This window comes from Erinaceus europaeus, chromosome 8 (assembly GCF_950295315.1).
Source record: "Erinaceus europaeus chromosome 8, mEriEur2.1, whole genome shotgun sequence".
NCBI classification, from domain to species: domain Eukaryota; kingdom Metazoa; phylum Chordata; class Mammalia; order Eulipotyphla; family Erinaceidae; genus Erinaceus; species Erinaceus europaeus.
Window position 1 is genome coordinate 50,371,638 of NC_080169.1, and position 20,619 is coordinate 50,392,256.

The window sequence follows — 20,619 nt, forward strand, 5'->3', positions numbered from 1 at the left end:
TACAATCTCTTCAGGTTAGTATGTTCTCAGTGCAGTAGAACAATGACTGGTGTGGTGTCTGGCTTTCTTTCATAGATGGGGAAACCTAGACTCAGAAAGGGGAATATGCTTTATTATGTAGAAATCACAGCTTTGTTTTTTGGCACTTGCGGAAGTACAGTGTTTTCCTAGGATGTCACATGGCCTCACAACAGGATAACCTCTCTGTAGTTATAGAAATGCAAGAGTTTTACATTAGTCCTATTTTTTTTATTATTATTTTATTGCTACCAGGGTTATCACTAGGACACAGTGCCTGTACTACAAACCCACTGTTCCCAGTGGATATTTTTTCCTTTCTTTTTTTTTTTCTCTTTCTACTTTTAATTGATAGAGAGAAATTGAGAGAAGGTGAGATAGAAAAAGATAAACACCTGCATACCTGCTACAAATGACACATCCCCCTTTTGGTGGGAAAAAGGGCTCAGACTAGTCCTACTTATTTTGTACATCAACATCATATGTGCCTGTAAAATAATATTCAACTCAGGTTGCCTATGTGTGCTTGGTGAGTGTGTATGTACACAGTTACTTTTTGAAAGATGCTTATTATCACTGTTCCTACATGTTCAGAATAATAGTAATTAAAGTTTACAGGGACTTATAGAGAACTCAGTTTTAATGAGAAGGGTTACATGTATGGACTGCTTATTCTGTACCTACCCTATTTTAATGGCACCCATTTTCCCCCTCAAACTTCCTTGAGTGGGTCTGAATTGTAGCCAGAATACATCTTGCCTCTTTAGACCCTTAACTATGATTAATATAAAAAGGCACTTGTCAAAAGGGTTTGAAATGGCAGCCTTGATGTTGGAACATGTGACAGTAGAGATAGGTCTGCATCCACTTACTCCATTATGTTATTTAACTTACGAATTCAACAATTTGTCTTTCATTCCCTACTTAAAAGACCATGGCCATATAAGCTGTTGTTAACCATATCAGCAAGATAGGTATATTACTTCCCTTATAGCGAAAGTTACAACTTTTCTGGGAGGATTTAGCACGTTACAAAAAGCACCCTGGTGAAGCTGTTCAGAGATAAAGTGGGGCTGTTCAGAAACTGACCTTTGACCTCCTGCAGGGAATACTTTTGGTTTTAACAGAACTATGCTTTTTATGTGTATTGTGTTAACGGCATTTTTAGGATCCATAAGAGAGACATATAGTTCAGTGTTGGCAATAATGTAGCTTGATGAACCTTTTTTATTTTAATGCGAAATTTGTTTTCATTGATTTGCAGCTTCAAAAAGTGAGTCAGAAATTAAAGTGCATTAATTTAGTTATTTTGTATGGAAACAAACACATAGAAAGTTAAAATTTGCATAAATGAAGACCTTGATGATTTCAGATTATAGTGCAGTGGAGGTTAAAGAATAAGAGCCCATAGAATTTGTAAAAACAAATTCACACTAACCACTTAATGGCATGTGCAAGTAATTTGCCAATTAAATATTTCTAGTATCTGAAAGATATTCAAAGTAAAGAGCGGAGGTTCTTAATCTTTCTTAATTTCATACTTTCAGAAACATAATAGAAAACTACTTATTTTTATCACTTTTCATTCAAAATTTTATTATAAACCAAGGGTAAATTTTAAATATTTGAGAGAAATTATTGGGTTTTGAGTAATGTGTCAACTGTGATATTTCCAAATCACATTGCCTGATTTTTCTTTCAATCATTTATAAGTATTTGGTGCCCACATAGTAATTTTCAATATAATTGAGGCTTTAGATCTTGGAATTTTTCCAGTCTAACGATCACACTATCTTTAGAACATTATTCTTGGCGCACTTAGCTCTAGAACAAACTTCTAAGATAGATACTTTATTCTCATTTTACAGATTGAGAAAACTGAGTCCAAGTAAGTAATTTGCCTAATGTAGCTCTTATTTATAAAAGGCAAATCTGACAGTACCTGACTTTTTTCTTTAAGTATTGAGGTATAATTTGCTCATTGAAAATATAAAAATTTAATAGTTTTTAGTTACATATATTTGTGCAACCATTGCCATATTCAGCTTTTGAATATTTTCATTTCCCCAACAAGAAGCCCTCCCACCTACATGTCTTTTACTTGGTCCCTCCAGTCCCAGGTAACCACTAATTTATTTGCTGTTTCTGTGGTTTACCCACCTTTTCTAGACCTCTCACACAAATGAAAGTGTGCAACAGCTTATCTTTTAGAATTGGCTTCTTAGCATATATTTTCAGTGTTCCTCTGTATTACAAGATGTAAGAATACTAATTTCTTTATTGATGAGTTATATGCATTGTTATGGCTGTATCACTCTTTTAAAACAATACCATTTCATTTGTCACTCATCTTTTAAAAATTCCAACTCCTTCCACTGTAAGTATACTTGGTAGACTAAGAAAATTTTCACTCGGAGAATTGCTGACCTTGAGGTTATTTTAGGAAAAGTCAATTGCTACTTTATAATTGCTTATGCTTTTGGAAAATGCAGCAAATCTTAAGCCTAGAAACATTTCTGGAGAAAACCAAGTCCTGCAAATAAATGCAAAGGATCCTTAAACTTTTTTGTTAAAGTCATGTGACCAAATGTTTCTTAATGTTATGGAAGTTTAGGCTTTTAAATGATTTTATTTGGCACAGATTGAAGAACAATGACAATACTTTCAAAGATAATTTTGGGCAGGCAAAATAGGTAACATGGATAATGTGCTGCTTTGCTATGTCTGAGACTTAGGTTTGATCCCGAGCCCCTCCACATTGAAGGATGCTTTGTTACTGTCGTCTGTCTGTCTGTCTCTCTACCTGTCTATCTCTATTTGAAAAGTTAACCTGGGAGCCAGGAAGTAGCACAGCGGGTTAAGCGCAACGGCCGGCTAAGGATCCTGGTTCGAGGCCCCGGCTTCCCACCTACAAGGGAGTCACTTCACAGGCGGTGAAGCAGGTCTGCAGGTGTCTGTCTCTCCCCCTTTCTGTCTCCCCCATCTCTCTCCATTTCTGCCTGTCCTATCCAACAACAACAACAGCTGTGACAACAATGACAACTACAACAAGCACAGCAACAAGGGCAACAAAAGGGAAAAAATGGCCTCCAGGAGCAGTGTATTCATAGTGCAGGCAACTAGCCCCAGCAATAACCGTGGAGGAAAAAAAGGAAGAAAGGTTAACCTGGAGTAGTGAAGCCCTGGAGTTAACAAAACAAACAAAAACACATTTTAAGCTTATTAACTTGTTTTCACTTTTAGGGAAATTTGCTAAGTTAAGAAAAATAGGAATTTAAATACCTATAATTGATATTTAATGCTTCATTCATGTTCCAGTGCTAGTTCAGTTTTGCTTCTGTGTCTATCTATATGATCTCAACCTGAGGGCAAGGTTTTAAGATTTTGTGTCTTATACAGGAGAGATCTTCTTATTTTTTTAAGTTAATGATAAATCTGCCAACTGATCCCAATGTAGTTACATATAGGTAAGTGAATCAAATTAGTAACCAGAAAAAGCAAGAACAGAATGTCGTTTCCCAAACAAAGGAAGAGCACAAGCTTATATAGAGTTTTTACATCTCAATTGCAAAGAGAATGTAGACACTGGCACACTGCAGGCACATGATGTTTGGCCCTGTTGCTAGTTGGATACGGGGGTTATATCTCTTCCAGCTTACTGTTGTTTCATTAGCAGACCCTGAATAGCAGTACAGGTTCAGCACTAATGCATTATTCCTTAAATGACATTGGCATTATTTGAAGCATTTGTGAGCTTCTGTCAAGCCAAATGTGTGTAGTGTTAAAGAAGTGGATGCTAGATTTTCTTCCTTTCACTGTTGTCTACAAATGGGACTTGACGAACTTGGAACCTTTAAAAGTTCAAATGGAGTCTCAGTCTCAGTTTTGTTGAATATGTGTCTCAAATTTTAGTCATCTGATTTCTAAATCCAGAACTTTTCCGGATGACTCAGTAAGTAACTGTATTTGTGAGCTATAGAGTACTGTATGTATTTCAGGTCACTAAATATTGGATTTTATTACCTGTGCCTATCAACTTATATATCTTGAAAAAAAAACACTGAAATGAGGATGGTGATAGATTGAGCTTATTTCTTGGGTTTGGTTGTCTTTTAGACTTTAGTTATTGGTTCTCTGTGACTCCATTATTTTTCCTTTTTATTTGATGAGATTATTAATTAATTATTGCCTCCAGGGTTATCGCTGGGGCTCAAGGCTGGCACTACTAATCCACTGCTCCTAGTAGCCATTTTTTCCATTTATTTGATAGGATAGAGAAAAATTGAGAGAGGAGAAAGATACCTGCAGATCTGTTTCACTGGTTGTAAAGCATCCCCTCCCCCGTAGTTGGGGAGCTGAAGGCTTGAACCCTTATCCTTGGGCAGGTCCTTGTGCTTAGTACTATGTGCTCTTAACCAGGTGTGTCACTGCCCAGCCCCCTAGGATTATTAAATTTTATTTTTTCTTTAAGTCTATGAATTATTGCAATTTTCATTTCTGCCATGGTTTTATAATTTTTGTGGGTTTTAAAGTTATTTTACATATATAATGAATTTTTTTGATATGAAAGTAGCAGCTCATTCTTAATGACAGATTTTGTACAGCAGAATCTGACTTTGTTTAATCAGGTTTTTCTTTTCTCTTTTCAGAGGATGTTAAACAAGTGTTTGGACAGACCACAATTCATCAACATATTCCATTTAACTGGGATTCAGAATTTGTGCAACTACATTTTGGAAAAGAAAGAAAAAGACACCTAACATATGCAGAATTCACTCAGTTTTTACTGGTGGGTCTCGGTTTTTAATTTGAAAATAGAAAATAAAATTGGGATCCTGATTCTACCTCAGCTTGAACCCTGACTAAACCATTCCATTTGAAAATGTTCATGTATTTGTTTTTTATTTTATTTTATTTTATTTTATTTATTTATTTATTGGATAGAGACAGCCAGAAATTTAGAGCCAGTGGGAGAGAGAGACACCTGCAGTACTGCTTCACCACTTGTGAAACTTTCCTCCTGCAGGTGGGGACCAGGGTCCTGAACCCTAGTCCTTGTGCATTGTAACATAAGTGCTCAACCAGGTATGCCACCACCTGGCCCCTGAAAATGTTTCTAAGTATCTAAAAATCACAGGATAGAATGGTCTCCTACAATTCTGTAGAACCCCTTTATGTTAACAAGAATAAACCCTGAAGCCCCAGGAAGTCAAGCATCTTACTCAAAAGTCACTTTAGTTAGGAAGATAATATTGTGGGGCCAGGTGGTGGCACACCTGGTTGAGTGCACATATTACAGTGAGGAAGGATCTTGATTCAAACCCCTGGCCCCCACCTGCAGGGGGAAATCTTTGTGAGTGGTGAAGCAGGTCTAAAGCTGTCTCTGTCTCTTTCCCTACCCATCTCCCCCTCTCAATTTCTCTCTTTCTGATAATAAATAAAAACAAAATATGACTTTTAAAAAAGACAATATTGGAACTAGAACTTTTGTCTTATGTCTGATTCTGCTAGTGTTGATCAATATTTTATTTTCCCCTGGAAAATGGACAGATGTACAGTCATTTAATTTAAGTCCCTTTCTGGGAGTCAGGTGGTAGCACTACACTCAGCACTGGGTCTCAAACTTGATTGAATATAGGAATCACTGATTGTTGCTTAGCTTTCCCCCACTAGAAATTGTATATGATTGAGATGGGGATTTGCAACAGCCTGAGCATTAGAATATTTTGAAACTGTCCCCTGTACTTTCAATTTTCAGTCAAGCTTAAGAGCCATTGTTCAAAGAGCACTTTGTGATATATATATATATATATATATATATATATCCAAGGTTAAATGATGGAATTGTTTATAATTCTGGGGTGAACCTGTTGTCTTTTTGCCATTCTACCCTCCAATATGATTATATTATTGATGATGTAAATGAAATTATATTTTAATTTTCCTCTTGAAGTACACCTTGTTAAATGTTTTAATTAATTTCTTATTACATGTAGTCATTAGGAGTCAAAAGCTGGGGGGTCGGGCGGTGACACTGCGGGTTAAGCGCACATGGCGCAAAGCACAAAAACTGGCGTAGGGATCCGGGTTCCAGCCCCCAGCTCCCCACCTGCAGGGGAGTCGCTTCACCAGCAGTGAAGCAGGTCTGCAGGTGTCTATCTTTCTCTTCCCTTCTCTCTCTGTCTTCCCCTCCTCTCTTCATTTCTTTCTGTCCTATCAAACAACAACAATAGTAACTACAACAATAAAACAACAAGGGCAACAAAAGGAAATAAATAAATTTTTTAAAAAACTTTTTTAAAAGTCTGGTTCTAAGGAAAATTTGCCAGGGTAAACTACCTTCTGTTTTTAGTGACTAGGGATATCTGTTTCTGCTTTCTTTGTGTCTAAGTCCTTTCTCAGAGTCTTTTGAGGAGCTGTTATATGCACAATTATGGGGTGGAGTTAGAGCAAGCGTACACAGATGTATGCCTTGACTGGTGCTCATTCCCTAAGCATTTTGTGCTATCCAGTCTTGGAGTATAGATTGATACTGCTATGATATGTAAAATCTCTCAGTATACTTAGTTTGCTTTTTTTTTTTTTTGTCCTAACCTTTGAAAACTTAAAAATAAGGAGTATTGGGGCTGGGTGGTGGTGCACCTGGTTGGGTGCACATGTTACAGTGCATAAGGACCCAGGTTCATTCCCTCTAGTCCCCACCTGCATGGGGAAAGCTTTGTGAGTGGTGAAAATAGTGTTGCAGGTATCTCTCTGTCTCTCTCCCTATCTTTCCCTTCTCTGTTGATTTCTGGCTGTCTCTATTCAGTTAAAAAAAAAAAGTATTGCAAGTCTGAATATATTTTAAAAAAATGTGTTAGTGTCTTTTAATCTCTGTTTTAGTTCTATATTAAAATAAACTCACTTAAGTAACTCAGAGAATGGCATGTGAGTTGTTGGATTTTTGCTGGTGTTTACATAAGACACTGGCACACAGTGGGAGGTAGTAGTCATTTTGATGAGGAATAATTACAATAATGCTATTGAGACAAATGCCTCAAATTGTCTTTATGGAACACAGCCTAATTAACTTTTACTCCTAATGGTGTGTTAGCAGTAGTAAGGGTGATCGTATTTCCCTTTAAGCAAGTATCAATTAAGCTGAATTGAGTTGTCTGCAATCCACTCTCAGAGGCTTCTGGGTCTTCCTTGAAATAAGGAGAGACCAGAGTCAAAGATTAGATGACTCAGGGATTACTGTTTATGTCTTCAGCTACAACTTGTAGAACATTCACTTGAGTTTGACTTCACTCTTTAATGGTTAAGTGGAGTCATCCCACAGTGTCTTAGAAAGGATGATTTTACCTCTATGGTCAGAATGCAAGTACTAAACTTCTATAGATTCAAAAGGTTATGATGGATTATTACTTCAGTAAGGCCTTGATTTTGTGTCCCACTCCAGGCCCATATTTAAAGGAATTAAAGGATATATCATAATATACTTTATATTAGTGCAAATGTTGATGTCTACCACTGGGATGCCCTATGCAAATGCTCTTTCCTTTGAACTCTTTTCTGAATATAGGTAGAACATCATACCTTTACTTCAAATGCTTTGTTTGCTTTGGGCTTTTTTCTAGATGCAGGGAACCTCTTATAGATATAAGAGAACTTAATCTCCTATTGATATATTTTGGGCTCTTGCTTTGTCAAGCATGTGCTTGCCTTTCTGCTGGAGGGTAGGGCTCAGAAACACAGGCATTAGCTCCCTGACTGGCGCCACAGTTGTGAAAGCAGATGCTTGCCTTCTTGAGACTTGAAAGAACTGCCACTGTGCATGCTGCTACCTGTCACCTGCTTAGGAGAAGGAACAGCTACAAGGGCAGCTGAGAACTGCTTGTGCTTTCAGGGATCCTGAATGATACGTTAGAGACAGCACTGCTGAGATAGTCCTATAAGGCAGTTCAGTTTAGTTGCACAGAGCTGCAGTCTTATCCTGTGTTTGTTACCTATGTCTATAGGTGTACATGTGTGTGTATATGATGGGCAATATCATTCTCTACTAGGTCAAATTTTCCCCTTTATTAGATATTTTACTATACCTAAGCAAGTTTAAGTTTGTTATTAGCCACCATATAGCCATGAGAATTTAACATGTTCACGAATACTTTGTATATGGTTTGGCCAAGCGTCCCAGTCATATTTGAATGCTGGTTTATCAGCTATCTAATTGATAAAACGGTGAATATGCCTTGTTCGTACTTTATATCTCTATGCTAATGTTTAAACAAGTAGCATGGACACAAAGCCTCCTTCCTAGAATATAGAGAAGGTTTTTTTAATATTATTTATTTATTTATTCATTCTCTTTTGTTGCCCTTGTTGTTTTATTGTTGTAGTTGTTATTGATGTTGTCATTGTTGCATACAACAGAAAGAAATGGATAGGACAGAAAGAAATGGAAAGAGGAGGGGAAAACAGAGAGGGGGAGAGAAAGACACCTGCAGACCTGCTTCACCACCTGTGAAGCAATTCCTCTGCAGGTGGGGAGCCGGGGGCTCGAACCGGGATCCTTATGCTGGTCCTTGAGCTTTGTGCCACATGCACTTAACCCGCTGCGCTACTGCCCAATTCCCTAGAGAAGGTTTTTAAAGGTTGGTAGGACCATAGCTCCCCATCAATACTATTCTAATTGTTGTTGCTATTCTTTGTACTCAGTTTTATCACCAGTGAACTGCATGACTGATGATGGAATGTGTAAATGGGAATGCAGTTTACATGTACACTTGTGCATTTTAAAATAACTGTAAACCTCTTCACCTAATTGTACTTTTAGTTTCTAGAACAAAGCTCTGATTTTGTGACTGCTAGCTAAAAAATAATTTTGAACATAATGAATTTTTAAGAATTTTGAGGCATTTTCCTATTTTTATACCTGATAGAACTTTTGTTCATAAAAGGTATAAAAGTAATTCTCCCTGCCCTATTTGGAAATATTTTTTGATCTATCCTTAGTACTCCTGTGGTGCAAACCACCCATTTTAGCAGTGTTTGCTGAGCATGCTGGGTGTGTTGAGAGGCCTTTGCAAAGGACTGAGAGGTACAGAGATAGCAATTTCAAAATACTTATACTGTACAAGTCTAAGAGATTTCTGTTTATCTTCTTGACAGTTAAAAGGAGCAGCTGCAAGCAGGTATAAAATGTGCACATTGTTAAGTTGTTCTTTTGTAGCAAAGGCCCTTGAAAGAGTTTGTAGTATAAACACTCATGACAGCTGTAAACTCAGAATAACATTCCAAGTATAGCTAGAACAGCCATTCAAAGTATAAACTTAAATATCCAGACCATCACGAGGACCCCATTTTACAGATGAAGAGGCCTTTCCTCGAGAGGGCCTTACTGGTAGTTTATTTATGACACTGATTTGCATTTCCCTGATATATACTGATGCCAAACATCTTTCCATGTGTTTATTGGACACTTGTATATCTTCTTTGGTGAAATATCTATTTAGATACAATACCCATTTTTAAATTTGGTGTACACTTTGGGCTACTGTGTGGATAGAGAGTAAAAGACATCTTCAACTTATCTCACAAGTTGCTTTGTAGAATAGATATTAATAATCACTCTAAAAAAATTCTCAGGTAGCTAAATTCCCAGATTCAATTCTCCACACCACCATAAACCATAGCTGAGCAGTATTCTGGTTGATCTCTCTTTTTCTTTGTCTTTCTCTCTCTGTTTCACTCATTTTAAAAATTAGTAAAATCCACACAATTCCCGCCACTCCCCCAATCCTATGATTTTGTTAATGTCTCCTTTCTTTAAAAAAAAAAAATAGTAAAATCAGGAGTTGGGCCATAGCACAGTGGGTTAAGCTCAGGTGGTGCAAAGCACAAGGATGGGCATAAGGATCCCTGCAGGTGGGGAGTCGCTTCACAAGCGGTGAAGCAGATCTGCAGGTGTCTGTCTTTCTCTCCCCCTCTCTGTCTTCTCCTCTCTGTCCTATCCAATAACAATGACATCAGTAACAACAATAATTGCAAAAATAAAACAACAAGGGCAACAAAAGAGAATAAGTAAATAAGTAAATATAAAAAAATTAGTAAAATCATTTTGTAAAGAGAAAGGTAGTTTGTCTATTGTTTATCCTTAACCAAAAAGTAATAGTAACAACCCTTATAATGTGCAGTTTTTTAAATACTGTTTCATTAGTAGCATCCTTCAATATTATGGGGTAATTATTATTAATCACTTTTATATGTAAATACTCCAGGGTCAGATTTTATACTTACTGGTAATTTTCTGGGGAAAATGTTCATGACCTTTGTTACATATCTAAGCAGTGCCCAAAGAACATTTGCTCTAGAACTTTGCACCCTCCATTTAAGGATGTGTTTTATCACTGTGTTATATCATCTCCAATGTAAATACTTTGAAGTTCCTGCTTCTAAATGAATGAAGGTGGGCAGGCTACACTGTTAGACATTTAGTGCTTTTAGCTCCTATCATTAATCGCCAGATATGACTGTAGAAAGCTTTTATTTAGAGCATGTACTACTGTCATTTTTTATCTTTTGATAATGTTTTATAATCATGTGTGTATAATTCAAATTTATAATTTGAAATTAATCTATACATAGAAGTTTTCTATGGCTCCAATGTTAGAATAGTCTTGTTTGCTATCAAAAGCATTATGTTTGTTACCTAGAGAATAATTGCGATTAACTACTTGTCACCTGGCATTTTCTAATTTAGTTGTCCTTATAATGGCCCTATTTGACCTTTTGTATATCTGAAAGATGTGCACAGAAGTCTAGGGAAGATTTCCTGGATTGTTTCAGGATCAGACAAGTGGAACTGAAGTCAATTTTGATTATCTTGCTCTCTAATAGTGGTTTTCATATTTTGGTATAGAATTTTTCTAAAGTGACTGCTTTGAAATCATGAGTCCTGAGCCTCTCTGATTCACTAGCATGGGGTAGAAAATATAAAATGCCAGTTCCAATGAGTATCCTGAATTTCAGGTGGTTCAGAGACCATGAACTGAGAAACATTCATCCCAATTACCCTGTTTAAAAGCATAGAACCTAATGGCTGGAGAACTTACTCAATGATAAGACCCTGGGTTTACTCCCCAGTGTTACATGTGACTGAGCTTGTATTCTCATTTTTCTGTCTGTCTGTCTATCTATGTTTGTCTCTCTTTCTCTCTCTCTTTCTCACACACACGCACACACACACACACAAACACACAAATTGGGCTGACAAGATAGCTCATATGGGAGGATGCCTGCTTTGCCTTGTGCATAATTCACGTTCAATCCCAACCCCCACCACACTGGAGGAAGACTTAGTACTATAGTATCTTTTACTCTCTCCCTGCCCCTCTTTCTTGCTATATTCAAAAGTTGCCTGGAACAGTAAAATCCTGGTCTGACAGTAAACAAACAGGTAAATAAATAAACAAATTTCTTTCTTAATTTTTTATTTCTGGAGTGAGGTTTCAAATGTGTGTAGGATTTTACAGTCCAAGACCCTCATGTTTCATTCAGAAATAGAAAGAGAATATTTTTTATAAGTAAATAAAATCCAGTGTTAATAGCTTCATCCCAAGGCTGATTAGGTATGCTTGGAGAAGCAAACATGACCAAAATTTGTGGTTTAGATGGATCACTTTTCATTTTGGGTAGAAAAAAATAAAATATTTTCTTTATCTTTTTAAGATTTACTTATGTGTGTTCATGAGAGAGTAGGAGAGAGAGAGAAATAAAGAGCATCACTCTTGGCAGAAAAAAAGATTCCCCATTCCTGTTATAGGCACTCACAGAAGTAGGTCAGTAACGCTGTATATTGGTGGAGAGGCCAGACGGCATGTTGGGATGCCATTATTTAGATAAGAGGTAGGATAATTGATTTGAAGGGAATAAGGCTAGAGATTCTCACTAATGCCTTTTCAACAAGTAGAATTAGAGAAAGAAGTAAACTTACCCTACTCACAAAGTTTGAGTGTTTTAGCATAACTTTATTCAGATATCTCTTTTATGAAAGAGAATGATGAAACCCTGAAAGGTACATCAAAATTGATCAGTCTGTGAATGGTCCTGGAATAGCTGTTCATACTGGTAAAGAGGTTTTTTTTAAAAAAAATTTTTTTTCTCTACTAAGCACAAGGACCCAGGTTCAAGCCCCCCGTTCTTCACCTATAGCGGGTACACTTCACAAGAGGTAAAGCAGGTGTCTGTCTTTCTCTTTCCCTCTTTATCTCCTTCCCCTCTCAATATCTCTCTGTCCTATCTAATACAATAGAAAAAAAAAAAAAAAGGAAAAAATGGCTGCTAGGAGCAGTGGATTCATAGTGACAGCACCAAGCAACAGTGACTGAAGACAAAAGGAAGGAAGGAAAGAAGGGGGAAAAAAAAAAAAAAGAACAGAAAGCACAGCAGTACTGATGCTTCCTTCAATGTAGGGGGGCCCAGGCTCTAACCTGGGTCTCACATATGGCAAAGCAACACACTATCCACGTGAGCTATTTCAACAGCATGCCCCATGCTTATCAGGTCACATAAGCTCTGTGTCAGCCCTTTTGGATTCCAAAGCATACCCCTGTTGATGAAACTGAACAATTTTAGTTCATTTTGTAAAATCAGAGTGATTTTTTTTTTCTTTTTGGCCTTTTGCTTTTTGCTTATGGATCAGTATGGTGTACAGATCATTTAAAGTCTTTTCCTGTAAATCAAATATTTTAGTTACTCAGTTTCTGAACTGTAGAGACTAGGTCTCTAGAAGTCTTTTGCCTCCCAAGACTGGTGGTTGCCACATGTGCCTCTGGAGGCCAAGAGATTCACTTTCCTAGTCAGCTGTGGTCTCTTTGGCTTTATTGTTACCATCACTTATGGTTTGCTGTTATATATATTATCACATCCTAGGGTGAGGCAAAAGTTTCAACACTAAGTTATGTATGTTGGGGGGAAAAATTTATTCCTCCTCTTCTATCCCACCCCCTCTCTTTCTTTCACCAGAGCAACATGAAATCTTTGAAACTGACAGAGCATTTCAGATATTAACATAAACCAATCATTTGTAGTAAGCAGATTTACTTCAACCAGTTGGTTGAATAAGTTAGTGGACAACAAACAACATCTCTACTTCGGGTTGTGTAACTAGAGCCATTTGTATTTCCTCTTTGTCCTTCAGCTTGTCATCTGTATTAGTTAAAATATCTAGGCCAGTGATCTTAAGTAGCTGGAGACCAGGATTGCATTTGCATTTTTAACTTATGAGTACTTTTTATGTTGATTCTTAAGTTGGACCAGATGGGCTCTGAAGTGTAGCTTTGGTCCTGTTTCTTCAGTGAAGCACCAATAAGTGTTCCAAAATGAAATGAGTAAAATGGCAAATGTTTGTTCTTCCCATAGATTAGGGTCCTCAGCTCCTTCTATGAATTAGGTTATGTCTTGGGTTCAAATGAAAACCATTGCTCGTTCTGCAGTGGGTGACCAGAAATGTGATAATATCCTTTCACTTAAAGAATTAGATGCAGAAGACATTTTATTTACTTTGCTCTGTCTACTCTATGGGCAGAGGAAATCAGAATGCAATGTTGCCCTTGTGTCCTTAGTGTTAGTCAGCTAGCTGTTTTGCAGAGCAGCCTGTTGTGCAGGCTTATACAGAACATCTTGATGAAAATTAACACTCCATACAGCAGCTCCCCAGCTGGTTCCCACTGTGAAATTTAACGTTAAATCAGAAGAGCAAGGAAATAGAAGTGCAAAAGCTCTCTGTATTTGGTTGCTGCCAAGGTGTTGGTGTGCGTGCAGTGCCATTTTTAAGCAAGCACCCCACCCAGTGAATGGGGGAAGAAATTTTACCCTAACTCTGAAAGTCTGACTGCATGGGCTAAATAGGTGCATAGAAAATAAATAGATGAAGAATGAGAACTACTTTTTCTCTACCTATTGTTTTGTTGTTATGTTCCTTTTTTACTCAGCTTAAAGATAATGTGTTTTTTGTTTTTCATTGAAATTAGAATTTTCCCCCAAACTAGCATGAAGTAATATGAAGTATATAGGTATATTAAGTAGTACAATGGGGTCTGATACTTGATGTGATAATAGAGTTTAATTGAGATATGGCGAAATACTTGATTTTTATAAGAAAACCTTCTGTATACATTTTTGCTTTTTTTTTTTAGATCAATAGTTACTTCCTCTGATTTTTCCCTAAAATTGTTTTACTGTCACCCCCTATGTAGAAATTATTTTGCATCTTTGAGTCGTTTCCTAATTAATGACTCCAAGTTAAAAGTTTGGGTGCTGTTTTTTTTTTTTTATTTCAAAACAGGAAAAGCAGAACAGGAAAAAAAAAAAAGTAAACTAGCCAGGGGTTCTTTTGGTGTTCTTGACTTTATAATATAAATCATCTGGATATCCTGCTTATTTTGCAGGTCTTTGGTCTACTTTTTCCTCCTTCTACCCCTCCCCCCTTATATATTGTTCTCAGGCTGAAACACAAACTTGCATGTCTGAATAGATGTGGAGAGAATTTTTGCATTCAAAATATGCTCACTTGAAAATTGGAGATTATTAAGGAAATGACAGGTCTAAAACTATTAGAAGCATGAATGTTAGACCTAAAGTGGTATAACCCCTATATATGTTTATTTCTGTACAGCTAGCAATTTTGAAGAATTTGATTTTTCCCCTCCCTACAGCAGTCTGAATGGGTGTGTTGAAGTAGTTGGAAACTGCTGCAATAAAAGCCTATTCCATTAATCATCATGCACCAGAATAGAAGGAACAGAAAACAGTTCACTGGCAAATATTAAAGAGAAATTGGGTTTGCTTTCATGTATTTGAGCAGAACTGCCCGAGAGATAGCTGTACAGCAGCTTGCTCTGAGACCTTCTAGACTTAGGTGAAGGAGAGCTTCTTTGTAGTCCTTAACTGGCTCTGCAGCTGCATTTGGCACTCTGATGCTGGGCTTATTAAGAGCTCTGTTTGTGGAGCTGTGCCATCTTCCCAGCTCTCTGGGTATTCTACAAAAAATCTCACAACCTTAGTTTTATTTTCTGTCCTCACGTAGGTATAAGTTCAAGTTCTACTTTCTGTTTGCTTTTTGTATATACCATAGAATGATCTCATCTGTTACGACAAGTAGGATTTTTTTTTCTCCTTATGGATTGGCTTCCCTCAAAAAGAACAGTTATGGGGGTCAGGTGGTAGCTCAGCAGGTTAAGTGCACATGGTATGAAGTGCAAGGACCTGTGGAAGGATCCCGGTTTGAGCCCCTGGCTCCCCACCTGCAGGGCTGTCAATTCACAAATGGTGATGCAGATCTGCAGGTGTCTAACTTTGTCTTCCCCTCCTTTGTCGATTTCCCTCTGTCCTATCCAACAACAATAACAACAATGATAAGCAACAAGGGCAACAACAACAACAACAAAAGAGCAGTTGCTAAGTGAGAGCACATCATATGATCATTCACAAGAACCTGGGCTCAAGCCCCTGGTCCTCACCTGCAAGAAGGAAGCTTCACATGCAATAGAGCAGTGCTGTAGGTGTCTCTTTTTCTTTCCCTCTCAGTTTCTCCTTGTTTCTATCCAAAATACATAACAAATAATTAAAAAAAAAAAAGATTGTGGCTCCTGGAAATGGGAGATAGCTCACCAGCTAGAGCACACATTTTATCCAGGTTTGAGCCCCTGGCACCACATGGGAGCAGCATGCAGAGCAGCTGCTGTGGCTTCTGACCTCTTCCTCACCCACTCACTCCCTGTTTTCACCTGAAAATAAAGGAGGAAGGGAAAAAGTAGTTCATGAGGAACAGTGAAATTGCACAGGTGTTAAGTCCTGGAGACAAACAAATAAAGCAATAATAGCATGTGGGTCCAGAGCCAGATTGCCAGAATGTGAACCCAGTTTCACCCTCAGTGTTGTTTAACATTCAGTTTGCTCTTGTTAGGAAGATTCAAGGAAACGAATCAGTAAAGCACAGTAGTATCATGGGACATAGCATGTACTTAATTATTGTTTAGTAAATGTCAGCTCTTTTCCTCCTTAAAAATCTTGTTACCATTTCCCAGACTTTTATTTCTATTTGTGTTTCTAGTTTTCATTTTTTTAAATTTTTAAAAAATATTTATTCCCTTTTGTTGCCCTTGTTTTATTGTTGTAGTTATTATTATTATTGATGTCATTGTTGTTGTCTAGGACAGAGAGAAATGGAGAGAGATGGGGAAGACAGTGAGGGGGAGAGAAAGACAGACACCTGCAGACCTGCTTCACCGCCTGTGAAGTGACTCCCTTGCGGGTGGGGAGCTGGGGGCTCGAACCGGGATCCTTGCGCTTTGCGCCACGTGCTCTTAGCCTGCTGTGCTACCAACTAACTCCCTCTAGTTTTCATTTTTTATAGTCTACCTTTTATATTTTATTTAATTTTGTTTTGTTTTGCTTTTTGCCTCCATGGTTATTTCTCGGACTCTGTGCCTGCACTGGAGTCCACTGCTCCTGACAGCCATTTTTCCATTGTTGTTGTTGCTATTATTGTTGTTGTTGCATAGGACAGAGAAATCAAGAGAGATGGGGAAGACAGAGAGGGAGAGAGAAAGACACCTGCAGACATGCTTTACCATTTGTGAAGCAACTCCCTTGCAAGTGGGGAGCCAGGGTCTCGAACCAGAATTCTCATGCGGGTCTTCGTGCTTCACAACATGTGTGCTTAATCCACTGCTCTTTGTCCTGGCCCCCAGTCTAAGACTGGAGTTTTTTGAGATATAATCTTTTATATATAATCTTTTTACCCAAGGCAGCATAAATTATTGGTTAAAAATACCAGTTTGGGGGCACATGCCTTGCTATGTATGAAACGAAGGATTTGAGCACTTATGGAGCTCTATGGATGGCATTGTGCTGTGTCTCCCTCTTCTCCTCTTCCCTCCTGCCCCCAGAAATAATAAAGAATTGAAAATATAGCCCACGAGTGGTGAAATTGCACATATATGGCCCTGACACTCCCCCCCTCCAAATAAGTTTTGGAATCAAAGAATACTTGCTATAGATTTCAACTCTGTTGCTTCCTAGCTATGTAACTTTGGAGAGTTACTTAGCCTCTGTGAGCTTTAGGAACATACCAGGTGACAATTACTTCCCAGAAATATTGTGAAACTTCTGTCTTTCTAACTTTTCAGCATAGGGCCTCACCTATAGAAGGTATTTTAAGTATTCAGCTCACATTTTCTTTCTCCACCACATCTTATTCCTATCTCTGTTCATATTACTAATTCAAATTAACTCTGTAGAATTCTACTCTTTACTAAGTAGTTTTGTGAAAGACTCAACATATATTGGAAGGTTCCTTAGAAATATATAAACCACTCACCCAGGGGACTGGGCAGTAGTTCACCTGGTTAGACTCACAGGTTACCATGCACAGGATCTTGTATTAACCTGCTGTTCCCCACCTGCGGGGGGTGGGGAGGGGTAGCTTCAGAACTTTGAAGCAAGTACTGCCTGTGTCTATCTGTCTCATTCTCTCCCATCTCAAATTGTTTCTGCCCTATCAAGAAAAAAAAAGTAGAAAAATAATTTTAAAAATAACCGGTCACCCAGACAAAATCAAAGATAACCATATTTGAAAAGCCTGTCTTGCATGTCCTCTACTTTTCCTTCCTTCTTTCTATCCTTTCTTCCTTTCATTTAAATTTTTAAATATTTTTTATTTATTATTGAATAGAAACAGAGATATTGAGTGGGGTGGGGGACATAGAGAGTGAAAGAGACAGAGAGATACCTGCACCCCTGCTTCACCACTTGTGGAGCTTTCCCCATGCAGGTGGGGATTAGGGGCTTAAACTTGAGTCCTTGTGCACTGTAATGTGTGTGCTTAGCCAGGTGTGCCACTGCCTTGCCTTGCCTTGCCTAGCCTGGTTTTCTCTCTCTCTCTCTCTCTCTTTCTTTCTATAGAAACAGATGGGAGAGAGAGAGACACACACAGACTGACAATAGCACCAAAGTTTCCCTCAGTGTAGTGGGGGCCAGGTCAGTTGTCCTCTGATTTTTACAGTTCTGTACAGTGGGTGTTTCTGGGTCTGTTTTATAGAGAACCTGATACAAGATGATGCAACAGTCCTAAATTCTCCTAGTTTAGGACCATCATGGCTAATGATCTACTTTTTACAAACTTCAGGTTTTTGTCATTGAAACATACTGCTTCTATGGCCCTCTCTATTAAAATAAAATGGAATAAAATAAAATTCCATGACTTAATGTTCTTCAGACTGTAATTGAACAAGTATTTCCCACTGATTTAAAAAAAATAAAGAAAAGGAAAGAAAGTCTCCTAGACTAAATTTGTTTTTGCCTATATTGCCTATTGGCCTTTAACCTTTACACATTTGAACGTACTTACGGCTTCTCCCATTGTTCCTTTCTTCCTCAAATACCACTGCTTTACCTATTTTGCTTCTTCCTATTTTGAAAATGACCATTATCTTAAATATACTCTAATTCATGAATTCTAAAAACTCTGTCCCTGCTTTATCCATATGAGATCAGATCTAGGCACTGCTGCTATCTCACTTAGTATGTATTGCTTTACCTTAAATAGGTACCAGTTCAAATTTTTCATTTTAAATAGTGAGTCTGATTCTTTGTTTTAAAGATCACTCATTTCTGAATTAAGTATTTATAGAATGTGACTTTGGAGATGGTGTAGTGGGTAAGGTATTGGACTCTCAAGCATGAGTTCCTAGTTTAATCTTAGGCATTGCTTGGGTTCCAGTGATACTCTGGTTCTCTCTCACCCTCTCCTTATCATTAGCAAGTGAACAAATAAATCATATGTATATATGGAGTTGTAAAAAAGTTAGGAAGACCAGTGAGCATGGCCGAGGTAAGACTTTTCATATTTGATTTAATTCCTCCATGTTCTCTACTATTGTTACTGCTGGTCTGCTTCCTTTGCTGTTGGTACTCTAAGCACACAAAGAACTTTGCTTTTTTTTTTTTAATATTTATTTATTATCTACTCCCTTTTGTTGCCCTTTTTGTTCTATTGTTGTAGTTATGATTGATGTCATTGTTGTTGGATAGGATGGAGAGAAATGGAGAGAGGAGGGGAAGACAGAGGGGGGAGAGAAAGATAGACACCTGCAGACCTGCTTCACCGCTTGTGAAGCGACTCCTCTGCAGGTGGGGAGCCAGGGGCTCGAACCGGGATCCTTAGGCTGGTCCTTGCGCTTTGCGCCACCTGCGCTTAACCCGCTGCGCTACCGCCTGACTCCCAAGAATGACCACAATAATAACTACAAAAATAAAACAACAAGGGCAACAAAAGAAAATAAGCAAATAAATAAATGTTAGAAAAAAGACTTGAGAAATTGTTGTCTCAGAAGAACAAGTGACAAAAAAATATAATATTAAGAATAATTTAAGAGCATGCTGAATTTTTTTTTTTTTATAACTACTAAGATGCTTAAGTACAAATATCAAGTTCCTGACAGTAGAGTTATCCAGACTGCCTATGCACTATAGTGAAGTGTTAGCTACATTCAATGGGGTGGGACTGCCTGAGTTTAAATTTCAGCTTAGCTATTTCCTCCTGATCCATGATTAACCTATCCATGAGACTGGTTTCCTCAACTGACGTTAATAATAGTACCTATCTCACAGAGTGGTTATACACATTAAATATTTTTTTATTTTATTTATTTTTGAAAATATTTTACTTAATATTTATTAGAGACAGAAATCAGGAGGGAAAGAAGAGATAATGTGGGATAGAGAGAGAGAGAGAGAGAGAGAGACCTATAACACTGTTTCACTAATCATGAAGCTTCCCCGCTGCAGGTGGGACCAGGGACATATATCCGAGGCCTTGCACATTGTAACATGTGAGCTGAACCACAATGTGAATTTTAATAAAGTGCTTCAGGACAGTATCTAGCATATAGTGCATTCTTATTAAATGTAACCATATTTGATATATAGCTTTATTTCTTCACCTAGAAGAAGAAATTACATAAACAAATGTTCTTCAGAAGACAGCTCACATCTGTTTCTGAAGTTGGGAAAACACTTAAGTAAACCTTTAAAAAAAAAAAAAAACGAGAACAACACTCAACTCTGGTTGAGTCACTGGTGGTATTGGGGATTGATCCTGAGACTACTTGCATGTAAGTGTGTTCATTCACTGCCATTGTGCAATCTCTCTGACCCCTTAGCTAGACCTTTCACTCTATCAGACTTTTTAGAGAACTAAATAAATCTAACTTTTACTTTTCATATTGGTAATCTTCAAGTATTGTTGGAAATGCATTCTAATGTCATGTGTCATTAGATTTGTTCATCTTGTTCCATGATGGAGGGGTCCCTACTAGCAAATGTTTAATCTCATAGGAATGTATAATGTATCATGATGTCATTCCCTGTTATGCAGCATAAGCATGTCCCCGCCTCCTTTTGGTCTTCATTTCCTAATTTAGCATTTCAAACAGGTTGGCCTTAGTGTCCTGGCTTCCTGATTTCTGAGGAACTGGGGTAGTCAGAGATAGCATTTTTGTATTTGGTATAATAGTCTGAGGATCTGAAGAGTTGTTAACCAGGGGAAATAATAAATAA

At 37.7% G+C, this 20,619-nt stretch overlaps 1 protein-coding gene across 3 annotated transcripts in view; it reads left to right on the top strand.

The window, feature by feature from the left end:
- SLC25A13 (solute carrier family 25 member 13) overlaps window positions 1–20,619 on the top strand; it is a 221,104-nt gene that overhangs the window by 107,747 nt on the left and 92,738 nt on the right. For all 3 annotated transcript variants that reach the window (XM_007532058.3, XM_060196194.1, XM_060196193.1), the window contains one exon: window positions 4,668–4,807. In XM_007532058.3, the coding sequence (XP_007532120.2) occupies window positions 4,668–4,807 (140 nt within the window). The remainder of the gene's footprint in view (window positions 1–4,667; window positions 4,808–20,619) is intronic.